The 17,612-nt window shown below is 40.2% G+C and overlaps 1 protein-coding gene and 1 long non-coding RNA gene across 3 annotated transcripts; both read right to left on the reverse strand.

Moving 5' to 3' along the window:
• Window positions 1–5,370: 5,370 nt before the first annotated feature.
• On the reverse strand, window positions 5,371–17,612 carry LOC119728624 (cytochrome b-c1 complex subunit 6, mitochondrial-like). Of its 2 annotated transcripts, XM_038200935.1 has the most exons (4): window positions 17,507–17,612; window positions 9,850–9,891; window positions 8,026–8,187; window positions 5,371–6,060 (listed from the first exon to the last, which is right to left on the reverse strand). In XM_038200935.1, the coding sequence occupies exons 1-4, from the start codon at window positions 17,549–17,551 to the stop codon at window positions 6,028–6,030; spliced, it is 282 nt and encodes a 93-aa protein (XP_038056863.1). In that variant the 5' UTR covers window positions 17,552–17,612; the 3' UTR covers window positions 5,371–6,027. The 2 variants fall into 2 exon arrangements, with proteins under 2 accessions (XP_038056863.1, XP_038056864.1); XM_038200936.1 differs by lacking the exon at window positions 9,850–9,891 and having other exon boundaries at window positions 17,507–17,577.
• LOC119728625 lies at window positions 16,011–16,563 on the reverse strand. Its single transcript, XR_005271090.1, has 2 exons — window positions 16,153–16,563; window positions 16,011–16,116 (listed from the first exon to the last, which is right to left on the reverse strand). It is a non-coding gene; the product is annotated as an uncharacterized LOC119728625 (long non-coding RNA).

Genomic DNA, 17,612 nt, shown 5'->3' on the forward strand with positions numbered 1-17,612 from the left:
TTTTTCAAAACGTTTAGTAGCCACCAGTGTTGTAGTCGAGTACTTTTTCCGAGTACCGAGTACTTAGGTTGCCGAGTATGAGTACTTGTACCTCCGAGTACAAGAACAGGTCGCCGAGTGCGAGTACTTGTACTTCCGAGTACGAGTACTGTACTTCCGAGTACGAGTACTGTACTTCCGAGTACGAGTACTTATATTTCCGAATACGGCCAACGGGCACATGGTTCATTGTGCGTAATTGCGGCCCAGGCCCAGTCAGACCGATATACAGACCATCATGGCAAGCCCTTAAATGTGTTTGTCCGGACGTGCACAGAGGAAAATCAGATTTCTCCACAAGCCAATCAACCATTTCAAACTGAAAGTATTGATAAAATAAGGCAGTGGTATATAAAGTCAAGCTATACCATTTTCCCCCCCAGTACTGCTATTCGAGTACGAGTACTTTAATGATCGAGTACAATTTCGACATGTCGAGTACGAGTACTTTGCTGCCCGAGTACGAGTACCTTCATTTCGAGTACGAGTTCTTCGACATTCGAGTACGAGTACGAGTACTCCAAAAAAAGTACTCGAGTACTACGAGTACCGAGTACGAGTACTACAACACTGGTAGCCTCCGAGGTAAAACTGAAAAACAGGTTAAGTGTTATGCACCGTGCTTGAGATTTTGAGCAAATTTGTTGCTTCCAAATACCCCCTAAAGGAAGAAAGAAATGCGCCCCCAAAACAGGAACATTGCCCGATCAAACCAGGGACACAGTGCTGTATCCTCAAAGTATTTTGAAAGTTTATGGCCAAAGAATGAGCCATTTTTGTTCCCACATTGGGAGATTTCTGAGAATTGTTGAAGGTTCGTGGCTGAAAAAAAAAGGCCCTGAAAATTAAGGCGACTAAATATCCACCGCAATTCTAACTTGTAATAATTTTTTTTTTCTCTTCGTGTTTGCTGCAGATTTTAGCTTTCTGGAGGTTAACAACGGAGAGACGTTTATCCAAGGCTTGAATTTGGTGTGTTTTTCTGAAACTGAGTGACAGGCCAGCCAGTGTTTTCTTAGAAAGTGTTATACAGTTGGATGAAAAATGAAATCGGGCTTAGTAGATAGGAATATGAATCACTACGCCATTTTAAATGTTTGTCAGAACATTAATTTTGTTTAATTGGGCGTCAGTCCCAATGAAAAGTGATTTTTGTTCCAACAATTCCAACTTTTGAACCAACAGTTCCTCACGTTAGTTCCACTTTTCGAAACAAGAGAACGCTTGCATTGAAAAAATCATACAATTCTAAAAAAGAATAGAATAAAAATAACTTCACAGTTTGCATGTAGTTGGAAAAGTCATGGCTTTTGATGAAATTCCGTTTACACAAATAGATTGATTCCCATAATTTGTTAAAATTAATTTGAACAGAAACCCCGTGTCCTAACTTCCACATAGATTGACTTGCGATTTTTGGATACGAAATATAGATTTATGACAATAAAAATGACCTGTTGAGTTACAAGTACATGTATGTGTCGGTCCTCTTTTGTATTGTGTTAATGAAATTAATGCAGAGTGAGAACAATGTAAGGAAATAATTGTAAGGAATTATTTAGACTGAAATAAAAGGCGCAATTAATTTCAAAGCGGATCTTGGCATTTCATGAGGGTGCCATATTAACTCCATATACTGTCTCGCTCTATACATTTTTGTACAGAGTCAAGCAGAATTAATGGCAGAGTTGTAACGAGTCACTGATTTTTGTTATTCGAGTCAAGTCGAGTCATTTTAAAGAAGTGACTCGAGTCGAGTCATGAGGTGAAGAAGGTCGAGTCGAGTCGAGTCACAGAGTGTAGTCAAGTCGAGTCACGTATTTAGCTCGAGTCAATTCGAAGAGAAAGTCATTTTTTGGCTTTTGAAATTTTACATTCAGGCTACTACATGTGGCGACACCACATTTGACTCTTTATGAAAATAAAAAGGGGATGCAGGCTGATCGCCATTCAACTAATGGGGACACTGATCAAACCACGTATGTATATGTATACATTATTTGCGAACATTCTAACGTGACGTGAACAAAAACAGGCACCGGCGTAAGTCATTGCAAATATTTTTCGCAAAGTTTTGCTTTTATTTTTGGGACTCGTCATATTAGCCTTCCTCGAGTCGAGTCATTCTGATGAGGGACTCGAGTCGAGTCATTTGCTCGCAGTGACTTGAGTCAAGTCGAGTCATTTGCCCTTAGGGACTCCAGTCGAGTCATTGACTCGAGTCATTACAACTCTGATTAATGGACACCATTGGAGATGGTTTTAAATGTACTTGTTTAAACCAGCCAAGCACAGTATGTATTCCCTTAGTAAAATATCTCTTTTTTTGGGGGGGGGGGGGGGGGCTCTTCTAATAGCTAAGACGTAACCCGAGTACATCTAATACAGGGACTCATCTGGTGTGGGTGTAAAAAGTAATCACAAGGCATTAGGGCCCACCAGGCCGGCATTTATCTGCACTTGCAGTGGCATTCATAAATACCTCAGACGGTTTACGCATTCCTATTGGTCGAGAACCCGTCACGTGGCCGGTCTTAAACGGATGATAAAGACATGGCTAGCTGGTCTTAAACGCTTTTCCAGTGTCACATGAAATTTGGACTCCTATAGTCCTATGAAATCCGGTGCCTTTTAACGTTTCATTGGCTGAACGTTCAAATTCCTCCCGTATGCATGCGCAATGTACTACCAGTGAATCAGTATTTCATGGTCCAAAAGTCACACTTCACCAGCCCAGCTGCGTTTTGCGCAACATCACGCAGTACGCGCGACGCGCACGGCAATGTCCCTATTAGGTAACGAGTTGTGGAGGGGCATTCCATATTATAGTCAGAGGGGTGTTTCATAAAACATGATGTAAAATTGTTGAACAAAGTGGTTGGCAACGTCTAGTTTTTGACATTTTTTTTTTTATTTTGGACCGAAAAGGTATTTATCAATGAGAATAAATGTGTGTTCGGTCGGTATTAAACACTCTGTTTAAGACCGGTTTGAGTCTGGATGGGCGATAATTACCCTCGGCTTCGCCTCGGGTAATTATCGCCCATCCAGACTCAAACCGGTCTTAAACAGAGTGTTATAATACCTCCCAAACACACATTTATTCCCTTATTAAATACCAAAATATTTCTTTTCCTACTAGATGGGATGCCAGTCCAGTGCAGGTTTACCCCAGCTAATGCCAGTTCTCGTTTATAGGCTTCATTCACAAGTCGACCATATTTAATTGAAAACAAGGGAAAATCGTCATTTTTGGAACTTGGGAACAGAAACGAAAGTAATGACATAAAGTTAATTACATATTAATACCAGTCTGCTCTGATGAATAATCAAAAATTTGTGATTAAACATACCCTAATGTTTTAAGCCACAATTAAAAAAAAAATTAACAGTGAGGCTTGGAACGCAAAAATAGTCTGGCACCATCCCATGCAACAGTTTACAATTTATAAAATACATTCAGGGAACACGATCGAAAATGGCTACCTCGTTAATAAGGTGAATACGCCTGGGTGGAGAGGACACCACAACTGGCCAGCAGCTGGAGTTGAGCCCCTGACCCTAGCTAATCACGAGTCAAGAACTACTTGATTTCAGACGTCGGTCAAGTCAAAGGAACACAATTGCACGAAGTTGGTCTGCCTAAAAACTCAAGTCTATTTTGGGTCAAATAGATTCTTAGTACATGTACTTTATTGGTTCAATGGCCAGTTTGAACCGGGTGTAAGCCACCATCCGTTACATATGAACAGATTCGATGATTAATTAGGCAAGACAGCCGCATTTTGACCTCTAGATTTTGACCAATCAGCAGGCGCTTTCTATGTCGGGTCTTCGGTCATTCACCTTTGTCGCGTCTCGACATGGATAAAAATAACCCCGCTAGACACAGCAACAAAGGCATTGGTCACACGCTACATTGTATTATGTTACGCACCACGTATGCGCGGGATTGTTGTTGCATTACAAAACACTGCATTCGAATTGACCAATCAAACCATTAGTCCTGATTTGGGAAAGAAATGACATTACGATTTAGTAACGTCGACTCCGATTGGCCGAGGCGCGAGATCGCATAAATCTGCATGCTTTGACAAATCAGACGTTATACAGGAGACTAGGCTCCATGGATAACGGGTGATACTCGGACTACTAGTGAACAGGACTACACATAAATGCAGTACCAGCTGCTATGTTCATCAGATTCGAACCAGCCAACGAATCCCGTAAGCTCGGTGGTTGATGGTATTAGAAGTCTGCACTAGAAAGCAGGATGTCTTGAGTTCGAGTCCTACCCAAGTGATTTTTCCAACTTTTACTCGGGAGGTAACACACCGAGTACACAGTAGCTTGTTACCTCCTGAGTGAAATACGTCAGTGAAGGGCAAAACCTAATATTGAACTTCACATATCTCAAGAGAAGATATTCAACAACTAACTGCACAACACACCCGCCACAAAGTGAATGTTACCAATCTGGTTTAATAACTGTATCCTAAAACTTAAAAACGATTTCACATTCAATCCACATCAAAAACTTCAAAATCAAAAGAATTCCAATTTCTTTTTTTAATCTTTTAAATACAGCCTAACATCAACGAACAATGCAACTGAAAATGACGGCTTCTGTAGTTCCTTCAAAATCAACTTGACAACCCATGAACTTTAGAAAAGCAAAATGCTTCAAATGCGTTTGGCATTTGAATCTAATACCGGTCTTTGGAGAATGTAATTTGAATGCTAAATTTATTAAGGAAAATTTGTCAGGGGCAGTATTTAACCATATTTACGTTAACCTTTGTGATGGTCCATGAACACCATATCTAGACTTGCAACCCATGCAAATGTAAAAAAAAAACCAGTGTAATACAGAATGATATATAGCGTACATGCCAGTTCAAATTATATACAATGGAACGTCGCTATACCGAACACCGCTATACCGAACATTTAGTGTACAAAACATACCGAACATCGTTGTTGAAAAATGTCAACAGAAGAGCGACAAGTGGCTATAATTTCCCCAAGGAATAGGAGGGGATAGCCACCCATTGCTGTAGGTAGTAAGCTCAAAAACTCTGTCATTACATAATTCAATAGTCGGCACGTGCTCAAAGTCGTCTTTCAGTAACTACCAGGGCATGCAGGGTGAAGTTCTGAAGGGCACTATTTATTGAAAAATGAGTACCGGAGCACTGGTAGCTTAAAATCGCTATACCGAACGATCGCTATTCCAAACAATTTCTGTGGATCCCGCGATGTTGGTTATAGCAACGTTCCACTGTATGCAGTTAAATTCCCTTTGTGACAAATGATCATTCAAGTTTGTGTAAAGATTTTTTGTCTATCCCACATTTAGGGAGACAAAAGCCAATCAAAGCACAGTGTGTAATGTTTATACAGAATATCAACAGCACAGGTTTTTTTTCTATTAATTGAACTAATAAACTGATCAACAAAATATTAAGTTGTTTACTACCAAATGTTTCAAAGATTAATTCTGAAGAATATTAGAGTATTTAAAAAAATGAATCGGAGTTCCAATGCGACAACATCTGGATCATGTTTCCTATTGTTCTCAACAATCACAATTTTGTTGTGGAAAAGACAAGAGTTTGTGTTTTGAGCGGAGCCGTTGGAGCTTATTCCACCAAGCTGCTGAGCACAGAATACCACTAAGCACAGAACAATTGCAAATGAATGTACCAATTAAAAGCCTACACGGAACGTTTCATTTTTTTCTGGGGATTTTTGCTTAGAACATAAATGCACTTAGCAATTGGGTCCTGTAAAGACATCTGTATTTTTCCAACACTGACAAATCTTTAGAAAAAGAAATCTCTACATGTCATGCAGTGAGATTTGGTGGATGCGTCGTAGAATAAAGTGCCTGGAACCCTGCTGTGTGTGTGTGTGTGCGCATTCGGGATGAAGAGTACACTGGGAGTATGGGGATCAATTGAAGTAACAGTAGCCTAGATGTTCACGTCATTTCACATGCTTGAAGATCTTTTCAGAAGCCTGAAAAAAAAAAAAAAAGTAATAATAATAGATTAAAACCCGTTAGCACCTGTAATTCCTTGCATTACTCCGTCTTTATTCAGTAAAAGATCAATAAAAGCATATAGGCAATCAGCCTGGGGGTTTGGCCAGTATCAAATCAGGGTATAAATGATAATAGTGTGCATGTGCAAGGTATACCGCCCCTAGAGTGGTAACAAGCATTTCGATGGTCATTTTGAAACAAAAGGTGATAACACCCAAAAAGCTGCCACCGCTGCAATGCTATCACATATTTTCCAACTCTGGAGGTGTATACCTTGCCAGAAATCGCTATGACGATTATTCCCCTCATTTGATACCGGTGGCCAAAATTGTGGACCAAGGCTGATGGCCTAATAGAGCACTCGGATAGTTTCGGGCGCTACAGTGAGAAGAAGGCAGGGTGGTTTTGGGCGCTACACAGGGACAAAATCTTTAAACCTGCTATCATGTAACCAGGACAAAGTGACGATAGTTGTTAATACACAAAGGGTGTGTGAAAGTCATTTCGGGGGTGAACTGACCACTGACCAGTGTGAGGTTTTTAATTTTTCTGAAACAGCAACTATAAATTTACAATTTCCCAAAACATTAATATAAAAAAATCAAGCATAAGTGGGTTTTTTCCTTTTTCTTTTGGTTATCTAGAGAAAAACACGTGCAAGTGCACAATTGGCCCTGGCAAAAAATGTGACGCCGATGGCACGTATGGAACATCATACTTTTGGCCAATTTTGGGGACATTTCCAACCGCTACACAAAATACCACTTGACTATAACATGACTGCACATATTTTGCCTCCATTTAAAAACTTTTCATAAACATCTTTCTGAATTGCTACAAACAATTTTTGTTTAAGTATTAGATTTATTCTGTTGTGAACTTTTCGATTTGGTAGTTGCATTTTGTGGGAAACTTATGGGGCTAATTTTGGTCCATTTTCAGGGCAGGTATATGCAAAATATCCGTGCATGTGCATCGACTGAAACAAAACAAGTGTTCCAAAAATTTTCATCAAGAGTGCATTTTAAGACCACGGGTATGGCATTTGGTCAATTAGTCAATTATTTTTGGTCAAATATTTTTCGGTCAATTTTTTGGGACGGACAGACAGACAGACCGAAAGGTGACATATAGAAGCTCCTGCCACAGCTTAAAGCTATAGTCCATCATTTGCAGCAATCCGAAAAGTAACTGGCGTAATAATTGTTGAAAAACATACTTGGTTGAAAGATAGTAAGTGGACTAAACTCCCTGTGAAATTATTCTTTCTGGCAAGCTGTCATTTTGAAGTAATCAACAAAAGAAGGCCTTTCCAACGGTGCCTCTTAAGACGCACCGTCAGCCTGCGCACCGTAGGAAAATTTAAATTAGTAGTTCGTTTTGTTATTCGGCGAAGCGCGCGCAAGCATTGGCACGACACACACGCGGTTGCTATAATTCGTCGGATCAGTGCGCGACATCGCGTATAGCTGCAATCGGCTCAGTGAGAACGTGTCTCGGACGCTGAATTCAGGCCCAATTCAAAACATGATTCAGCAACTTTGATTTGAAATTGAGATCCTAGAATGCTGTTTTTCTCGGAATATACAGCTGAAGCTGAGCTGAAACTTCATCAGGTTAGTTGTTCAGTATCCTTCATTAGATTTTAACACTTTTGTTGCTTCAAACGAACAAAATGCACAAATTACAAATGATGAACTATATCTTTAAGAAAGAGAGTTGGGGGAGACCACCGGGAGGAAAATTTAAACGAGTTGCCGATGACACAACTCTTATTCTAAGACGCAAAAAGGTTGTGCACATTCAGAAAAAAATTAGTTGAGCATCAATCAATAAGCGGGAACCGGTGCACGCATGGCGTGTCCCTCCAACTTTGGCTCCCGAAAACGGTCACCAGGCGCCCTCTAGTGTTTGCGCGCGGAGTCTTTATGTACACTCACACAGTGGTCGACGCAGTGCAGGAAGTCAAACAGCTCTTGGGTGCACGTCTCCTCGGTATTGCTGCGGCTGGTCACCCGCTCCTGGCACACCTCAAATTCCTGCTTGAAACCGGCGCAGTGGCTGTCTTCCCGGCAATTTTCCAAGATCTCATCCCGAGGATCCTACAAAAGGTGAATCAGTGGGATGGATTACAGTTAATAAAAATAAAAATAATAATATCGGAGTCTTATATAGCGCACATATCTACCAACTATTAGGTACTCAAGGCGCTGGAGATATGTCTATTATTAAAGAAAGGTAAATAAAGTTTATGAGAAATATGAGACCCATTATGTAGCACCTTATAAGGGTTTACAAGGTGCTGCGGTGCATATTGCAGCCACTGCCAGAAACACTGGGGCAAACCCCTTCTCTTAGCGATAAGTGTTACTGGGTTCTTTAACGTGTATTACACAACACACAGGACCTACGGCTTAACATCCCATCCGAAGGATGAAGCAATAATGGTAAAGTGCCTTGCTCAAGAGCACAAGCACCATGTTCCCACGGTCAGGATTCGAACCCATGTACCACGGCACACGAGTCTAACACCATAACCATTGGACCACAGCACCCCACAGTTAAAGCTACAGTCCATCATCTGCAGCTATCCAAAACGTAACTGACGAAACTACTGTTGAAAAGCTTACTTAGTTTAAAGATGGTACATTTATAAAGTCCCTGTGAAATTATTCGTAGCTGCAATTGGCTGAATGACGTTTTCCAGACGCGGCAACTTGTGATTTAAAATCGTGAACCTAAAATACAATGTATTGTTTTTTCTCGGTATATACAGCCGGAAAGATTTCCATACAAGAAGTTCACTAATTTTCCTCTGCATTGACTAACAAGCCCCCAGATAGCAATTTCATGTCATCAAAGTCAATTTGAGCAGTGAGAAAATACAAGCATTTTCTTAGAAAACACTTAGAATTTTTCAGTCCACTCTCATAGGGTTCGTACACAGGGTGTTGAGTGAACTTCTTATATGGAAATCTTTCCTATACAGCCTTTACTGAGCTGAAACTGCATCAGGTTGGTTGTTAAAGGTATAGTCCATTATTTGTAAATTGTGCCTTTTGTTCGTTTGAAGCAACAAAAGTGCTCAATATCTGAAGAAGGATGCTGAACAACCAATCTGGTGAAGTTTCAGCTTAGCTTCAGCTGCATTTCTCAAGAAAAACAACATTCTAGGATCTCGATTTCAAATCAAAAGTTGCTGAATCATGTTTTGAATTGGGCCTGAATTCAGCATCCGAGACACGTTCACTGATCAAATTGCAGCTACGCGATGTCACGCACTGATCTGACGAACTATAGCAACTGCGCACTTGTGCGTCATGTCAACGCATGCGTGCGCTTCGCCTAATAAAAAAGCGAACTACTAACGGAAATTTCCCAACGATGCATCTTTAGACTCTTCGTTGGAAAGGCCTTCTTTAATTGGTTTCTTCAAAATGACAGCTTGCCAGAAAGAATAATTTCACAGGGAGTTTAGTCCCCTTACTATCTTTCAACCAATAATTCCAACTTTCAACCAATATTTTCAACAATAATTACGTCAGTTACTTTTGGATAGCTGTAAGACTGTAAGACTGTAGCTTCAAAAAAGCTGGTGCAGCCAATATGACAATTAGATATCAGACAATCAGAAAGTGCCTCTACGAAAGTAACGGTTACAAAATGGAATCCAGCAATGGCCAATTGTCAGCTAGCTTAACTTATTGAAAATAGGCCTAATGATTTTTGATGGTTTAGTAATTATTTCAGGGATCGTTTCTTACCACTATGTCCTCTTCATCTTCTTCCTCCTCCTCTTCTTCTTCCTGACAATGTGACCGAGACAAAACAAGCCATGTATCCAGATATTTTAAAGGGAATATACAACATTTGCAAACATCGAAAAATATAACTACCTAGTTTTTACGAAATACCTTACTAGGATGTTGGTAAATGACAGTCTAAAGCATCCTGTACAATTATGGCACCTGGTGTGAAGTCATTTTCAAGAAAATGGTATTTTTGTAAAAATTTCCAACGGTGGTCGGCCGACCACCGTTGGAAAAACCTAACTATTTTTCAACTACTGCTCCAAATTAACCCTTTTTCTTTCAGTCCAAATTTTGTTTGCTATTGGTTACATGTTCATGAACGAGTGCAGGCCGGCTAGACTGGTTCCATTACCGTACAAGTTTCCGGCATATGTAAATTGATCCATTTTATATTTAGTGGAGTCAGGGAACCAGACTACTTGAACATGTTTGTTTTTCTTCGAACACAAACCTTCAAACATGTCAGTCTAACAATATTTGATCTATTATACTAACCCCTCAAATAGTTCATTTCTGAAAATTACAGCAAAAGCCAATCATGTATATTCCCTTTAAGAGCAATCGTTTTATGAAACGTAGTGGCTATTATTTTCAGTGGCCATCATTATGGCACCCCCCCCAAAACCCCCCCCCCCCCAAACAAACCATATGTCACATTAACAACCGGACTTTTACACCATCTTCAAGGTAATAGATTTAGCTTGAGAATACCGTTTGTTTCATTGAGATTGCTTTTGTAAATCCAAAGATATGTTTGAAAAACGGCAAAGCCAAGAAACTCATTTTGTGCCATTTTCTGTGAAGCAGTTAAAATCAGTATAGTCCTATTCTAAAACAACATCACTTTACTGTTAGTGATTTTAAAGGGAATATACATCATTTGCTTTTGCTGTAATTTTCAGAAATGGATGGAATTGGGGGTTAGAAATATATAGCAAATATAGTTACACTGACTTTTTTGAGGTTTTGGGTTCGAAAATGCTATAAAAACCAAGCAAAACAATCATTTTCCTGTAGTCTGGTTCCCTGACTCCATATAAGAAGAAGCAGAGCATTTTACATACATTGGGGAATTGTAAGGTCAGGGAACCAGTCTAGCTGGCTTGTACCCGTTCATAGGTGTGTAATCGATTGCAAACAAGTGCGATGGTCAATTGGGGCCGGTATTTGAAAAAAGCCAGTTTTTTCCAACGCTGGTCGGCCGACCAGCATTGAAAATTGATACAAAAATACCACTTTTCTTGAAAATGACAGTATACCAGGTGCCATGATTTTACAGGATGCTTTACACTGTCATTCACTAACAGTCCAGCAAGGTATTTCAAAATGATTTGGTAGTTTAATTTTTTGATGTTTGCAAATGTTGTATTTTCCCTTTAACATAAATAAGCAGAGTGTGCAATAGGCCCCCCCAAAAAGTCTCCAGTTTCTGGTATGGAGCTTGCCCAAAAAGTGGTGCGGCGTCGCATTTTTTTTTTTTTTTTTTTTACCGTTTTTTTTTCTTCAAATGTCGGCAGATGACTGCAAATGGTGCCCGACTAAACTTAGTGCAAATATATAGGAGTCTAGAGAGGCCACATAAAGCTTATTCTCGATCGTAACCCCATCTAAAAACACGTTAAAATTGTGCAGCAGCAGGATTCCAGTCAAACCAGTGAGTTTGGCGGTTTTGAGACATCATCATTCATTGAAAAAAAAAAAGTTTTCATTTTGCTGACGCGCATGGCTACGGCGACGCGCGCACATACCAGAAACCGGAGACTTTTTTTGTTGGCCATATTTATTTATATTTAATTGAACCCTTTTATTGAAGTTTTAAAGAAGTGAACCGGTCTGTACTATTAAATTGTTTCAACATAAGAACAAAACCCTATTGTCGTGTAAATGGAATGTTTGTCTTACACCCATTGGGATAATCTTATCAAAAGAGCCATACTGGCATTGTCTGATCTTTGAAGCACTCGCTTCCTAAAAGTGGCACAGAACTTTTCTGGCTTAGCTTTGCAGATATTCAAACACATTTCAATCAATTTACAAAGGCAATCTTAATTAAACAAATGGTATTCTCAAGCTAAATCTGTAACCTTGAAGATCGTGTAGACATTTGCAGTAAATTCTGGTTGTAAATTGGTGAAAATGGCGGGGTTTACATGCACCATTATTTTCAGGACGCCCTCTAGAGCACTTTGGTAGCTCAACTTAGTAAATGTTGGACTACAATTCTGAAAGTACCGGAGGTTCAGAGATTTTCTTTTTTAATAGTTTACTTTCATGTCATAAATCATATCTTACTGTTCCCGAAGTGTTCAAAGAACCGCGAACCGGTCCCACATTTGTTCCACTAAAATAATAAAAGGGAGTCGGGAACTAGCTTGAACTGGTTTCCATCCATAAACTGCCCTAGTTCCCAACTCCCTATTATCGTTCGAAATGCACTTGTGTTTACAAACGAGATCAAGTCGACTCATTATCATAATCGATGCATTGCGCGCGCTCGGTAACGGAATCGCACTCGGGATACGGGGACCATCGAATGAACGCTGGGCATGATGACCACATCGCAATTCAAACACGAGTCGCATATTTAACGTGTTCACGATCGCAAGGGGAGCTCTTGGAATTGAACGGGAAATTTCATTTTTCATCTGGATCATAACTATGTAGGCCTAAACTTCAGTACAACCATCTTAATCATCGATGTCTACTAGTACTAGTACCTCAGGTGGCGTATCTAGTAATTTGGAGGCCGTTTTGAGGGTGAAATCTGATGTTTTTGTTGGGCAATGTTGGGTTTTTGGGTCAATGACAGAATTGTGTTGCTCGGCATATACGAATTAGCTTGGACCCTATCGCCAGACCATGTCCGAATGTTAAAAAAGGCGATAGGGCCTAAGTCATGTAAGTTGGGTCCAAGTTACTCGGACTACTACAGGGCTTGCAATATAGTAAGTACTGTACGGCCAGATGTAGTCGGGCTACCATATTAAACTTTCAAAGGATGCAACTTTTTGGTGCTTGAAAATTAATTGCAAAAAGTGGTGGCCCAGTACGGAATTTTTTCCCCACAAGTTTCATTTCTTTCTTCTTCTTTATTAATATTTTTACCACATCTCATTTCATTAAGTGACAAGGCATAAATACATACATGTAGTTTTAGATATTAAGAAATTTGAACTGGTTTTACAAAATATATTTATACACTTTGGGCTTGTTGTGCCCATTCTTGAAAATCACGCATTCTTAAGAATGTGCATGCACATTCTTAAGAATGTGCAACTGGATCCTTGCGCAATCTTCGCAAAAAATAATTCTTCCAGATTGAGCGCACATTCTTAAGAATGCGCGACAAGATAACGGTCTTGTCGATACCGAGCACCGGCTGCGCTTGGCAAGTCTAGCTGCATCCTCGTTCACTGATTCTCAATAATTATACTGTTGCAACGCAAGGCGCTGAAAAGTAGAGTGGATATGATAAGTATAGGCGTATTGATATGGGGGGGGGGGGGACCGGGAAAAAATAAGAGACATAATAATACTAGTGGAAAGAATTCTGATTTTTGGGATAATAAAAGCAGGGGGGGGGGGGGGACGTAAGAATGAAGAATGTGAAGAATGAGAATGAATACTGCGACATCCCATTGTGCTAATGCTATTTCCCATTTAAATTGCCACCAATTTATTGTTCACACCCCACCATTACGTCGCAGAGCTGGATTCTATCTAGTCAAAAGAGCAATTTTGGCAGCTTCTGGACATCGTTTTTTTTTTCGTGGCATGCATATGATACATACAGGGACTTGTAACTTGGCTAGCCTAAACTTAAACTTGTCTAGTCATGCTAGTTATTACAAAAGTTCCCATAGTGGGCAGAAAAAAGTAATAGGGAAAATGTCCATACTCGGACGTCAATTTATCTGCTGCCAAACATATTAATTGTCACCTCACCTTGTCATTTGAACCAAGAGAAATCCAGGAAGCTGTGTTAAGGTGAAAAAAAATTACTCAAAATGTGTTTTTAGAGCACATTTTGGATGCAGACGTCGTGCAAAACTAACTTGAAGCAGCCGGTCAAAACTGATTGTAGTGGCTGAAAGACAGCGGTACGTTATACACGTGACATCAACAACCATGACGTCGCATGAGCCTGCCAATGATAGTGCAATACGTCATTATGAATATTTATTTTCTCATGAATATTTAGTTTATTTCAATGGATACTTCAAATACGTCCAAAGATTGATTATTGCAACAGCGATCGTGCGCGGCCTAGCGGTTAAGAGTCTCGTGTGTCAAGCAAGCGTCAGAGGTTCGAATCCCGATGAAGTAACTGACTGATTAATAAATAGAAATTAAGGAAAGGAGAGGGTGAGAGTAGAGGAGGGAAAGTGGAGGAATAACCATAAAAGATGTAACTTTTGGCGCTAGAAAATTAATTGAAAAAAGTGACGTCCGAGTACGGAATTTTTTCCAAGTAATAATAACAGGTTTAATTTGATTCAAATTATCGTAGTTATACGAGTACAGAACCATAGAACATTTTCTTTCCTCTTTATATGAATTGTTTCCCTTTTAACCGCTATACAATTCATTTAACATAATTATGTCGTGCAATGTTTGTTAAGATTGGGCAAAATTCATAAATTGTGCACGTGATATTCCCACCCAATCTTAAGAATGAGCGCTCATTCTTAAGAACGCGTGCTCGTTCTTAAGAATGGGCGCTCATTCTTAAGAATGCGCGCACATTCTTAAGATTGCGTGATTTTCAAGAATGGGCACAACAGCCTCAATATTTTTTAAATTAGAGATGATGGAAGGGGATCCCCAAAAAGCAAAAGGTTTGCTTCTTTTTAAAAAAAGGTACGAGTTGACCATTGTTGACCTGAGCACCACTTTGGGGTAAGGGTCCGAGTTAACACGGTTGACCTTGCAGGGTACGAGTTGACCTGGCATTGTCTGTGCCTGTGCTGTGCATGTGGCAACAGGCAAAATTTGTGACTGAGCACTGATGGGGCGCTTCAGGCAGTGGGTTGCGGGTCGGGTCTAGCTGGAGTTACCCAGCCCTGAGTTTTATCATTGGGTTGTCATCTAGGGCTGGAGCGCATTTTTCTCAAAACTTGTAGTATTTGCAAAAAAAATTTGGAAAATGTTCAATTTTGTCCCCGTTACACACTAATTGCAACTGCAACTCACCCCAAACTTGCCTGGAATAACCATTACACAGGTCCTTGAAGTAAAAAAACGATCCACGATGAAGATTCAGCCTACAATTGCAGTGAAAACAGGAGGAATAACCGCTAACTTGACAACCTTGCTGGATTGGCCAGGACCGCTATTGGTTTGTGCACAAAAAAAATTGTGTACAATGAATGGCGGTCGATTAACAGGCACAGAGAGCGATCGCTGTCAACTACTCGTTTTTGCCGGCTGCGCTGGCTGTTGGCGCATGACATCACGCGGAAGCGTAACACCCGATGACTGTTTCATGCACTATTGGTTGCGGTTCCAGTACCAAAGCTGTGATGCGAGTGGTAAACCTTATACTAGTGCACAAAACAGTCATCGGGTGTTACGCTTCCGCGTGACGTCATGCGCCAACAGCCAGCGCAGCCGGCAAAAACGAGTAGTTGACAGCGATCGCTCTCTGTGCCTGTTAATCGACCGCCATTCATTGTACACAATTTTTTTTGTGCACAAACCAATAGCGGTCCTGGCCAATCCAGCAAGGTTGTCAAGTTAGTGGTTATTCCTCCTGTTTTCACTGCAATTGTAGGCTGAATCTTCATCGTGGATCGTTCAAGGACCTGTGTAATGGTTATTCCGAATACAGGTCAACTCGTACGCGAACCAACTCGTACGCGACCAACTCGTACGCGGGTCAATTCGTACGCGAACCGACTCGTACGCGGACCGACTCGTACGCGGACCGACTCGTACGCGGACCAACTCGTACGCGGACCAACTCGTACGCGTGAGTTTAGACGATTGGTTTAGCTCACATGGACAGATGAAATTAGGTTCGGTACGGTAGGTCGGCATAATTTTACCTTTTCTGAAAGGTGGAGATTTTCAAATTAAATGTAGTTGATTTTTAAATCCGCCAGTGCTACTTACAGTAGAAGAATGCTGCGTTTTTTTTTTTTTTTTACAAGTTCGCTTGATTGATTGGGAAGTTGTCTTCGCGATAACCAGTATGATTGGTTCCCGCCGCACCGCGCACTGTGTATAAAGAATGCATGATTGAATCACTGTAACCTGTGTATGCCGCGGTACAATTGCTGGTTGGTTAGACAAGTAAAATGACAAGAAAACACCGATATTTGCGAGGTCTATTGTATAAAAAGGAGCTACTATAAAAAAAAAAAAGGAATATAGCATCACGCATGCTTATACAGTTGTACGGACAGTGTCCGCCAGTTTTTTGCTTGGTTCAGATAGTTTTTTAGTCCTAATTATTATATATCCAAATAATATTTTGTAAAAAAAGAAAAAATGGGGAGTTGATTTTTTCATTTTTTGTTAAAATCAGAATTTATATAATTTCACCGGAAATGCGAGGTTTCTTGGGTCAAATGCGATTTTCTTGGGTCAGAAAATTAATTTTTTGCTTGGGTCCGATAATTTTTTAGTCCTAATTATTATGTATCCAAATTATATTTTGTAAATTAAAACAATGGGGAGGTGAATTTCATTGATTTTTTAAAAGTAGAATTTTATTTAATTTCACCAGAAATTCGAGGTTGCCCTAAAAATAATTTTTTTTCTTGGATCCGAAAATTAATTTTTAGCTTTGGTCCGATAATTTTTAGTCCTAATTATTATGTCTCCAAATTATATTTTGTAAAATAAAACAATGGGGAGGTGAATTTGATTTATTTTAAAAAAAATGAATTTTATTTAATATCACTGCAAATGCGTGGTGGCCCTGAAAAGGACCGATTGTGTTTTCAGTTAGTGCAATTGTCTATTCTCTCACTCCCAATCACACACAACGGTCACACATTGAACTACGGACTACCCGTCACACTATTCCCAAATTCTTCCCAACCATGCCAACCCAATCCTCGAAACCACTCCTAAAATGGCCCGCGTACGAGTTGGTTCGCGTACGAGTTGGCTCGCGTACGAGTTGGCTCGCGTACGAGTTGGCACGCGTACGAGTTGGCTCGCGTACGAGTTGTCTCGCGTACGAGTTGACCAATCCGCGTACGAGTTGACTCGCGTACGAGTTGGTTCGCGTACGAGTTGACCTGTTTCCGTTATTCCAGGCAAGTTTGGGGTGAGTTGCAGTTGCAATTAGTGTGTAACGGGGACAAAATTGAACATTTTCCAAATTTTTTTTGCAAATACTACAAGTTTTGAGAAAAATGCGCTCCAGCCCTAGATGACAACCCAATGATAAAACTCAGGGCTGGGTAACTCCAGCTAGGTCGGGTCCGTTTCCAAAATTGGTCTAAAAGCCAAGGATTCTTAACGTTAATTACTTCATGAGTTCACCCACAGTGCAAAGATTAATATTATAATAATAATGTGTCCACACAACCATAGTAATACCCTATTTTCTGACAGGTTGTGGTGCAATTTAGAATTATGAATGATTATTATTTACCTCTGGAGGATCGTTCTCGAAAAGTCTTTCGTCGTCGATCGCCATGTTGCAAGATTGATGCTTGCGAATTGCCGGTATACCTGTAATAATACGCCGCGCCTGATTG

The sequence above is a fragment of the Patiria miniata genome, unplaced genomic scaffold, assembly GCF_015706575.1.
Source record: "Patiria miniata isolate m_02_andy unplaced genomic scaffold, ASM1570657v1 HiC_scaffold_20, whole genome shotgun sequence".
Lineage (NCBI taxonomy): Eukaryota > Metazoa > Echinodermata > Asteroidea > Valvatida > Asterinidae > Patiria > Patiria miniata.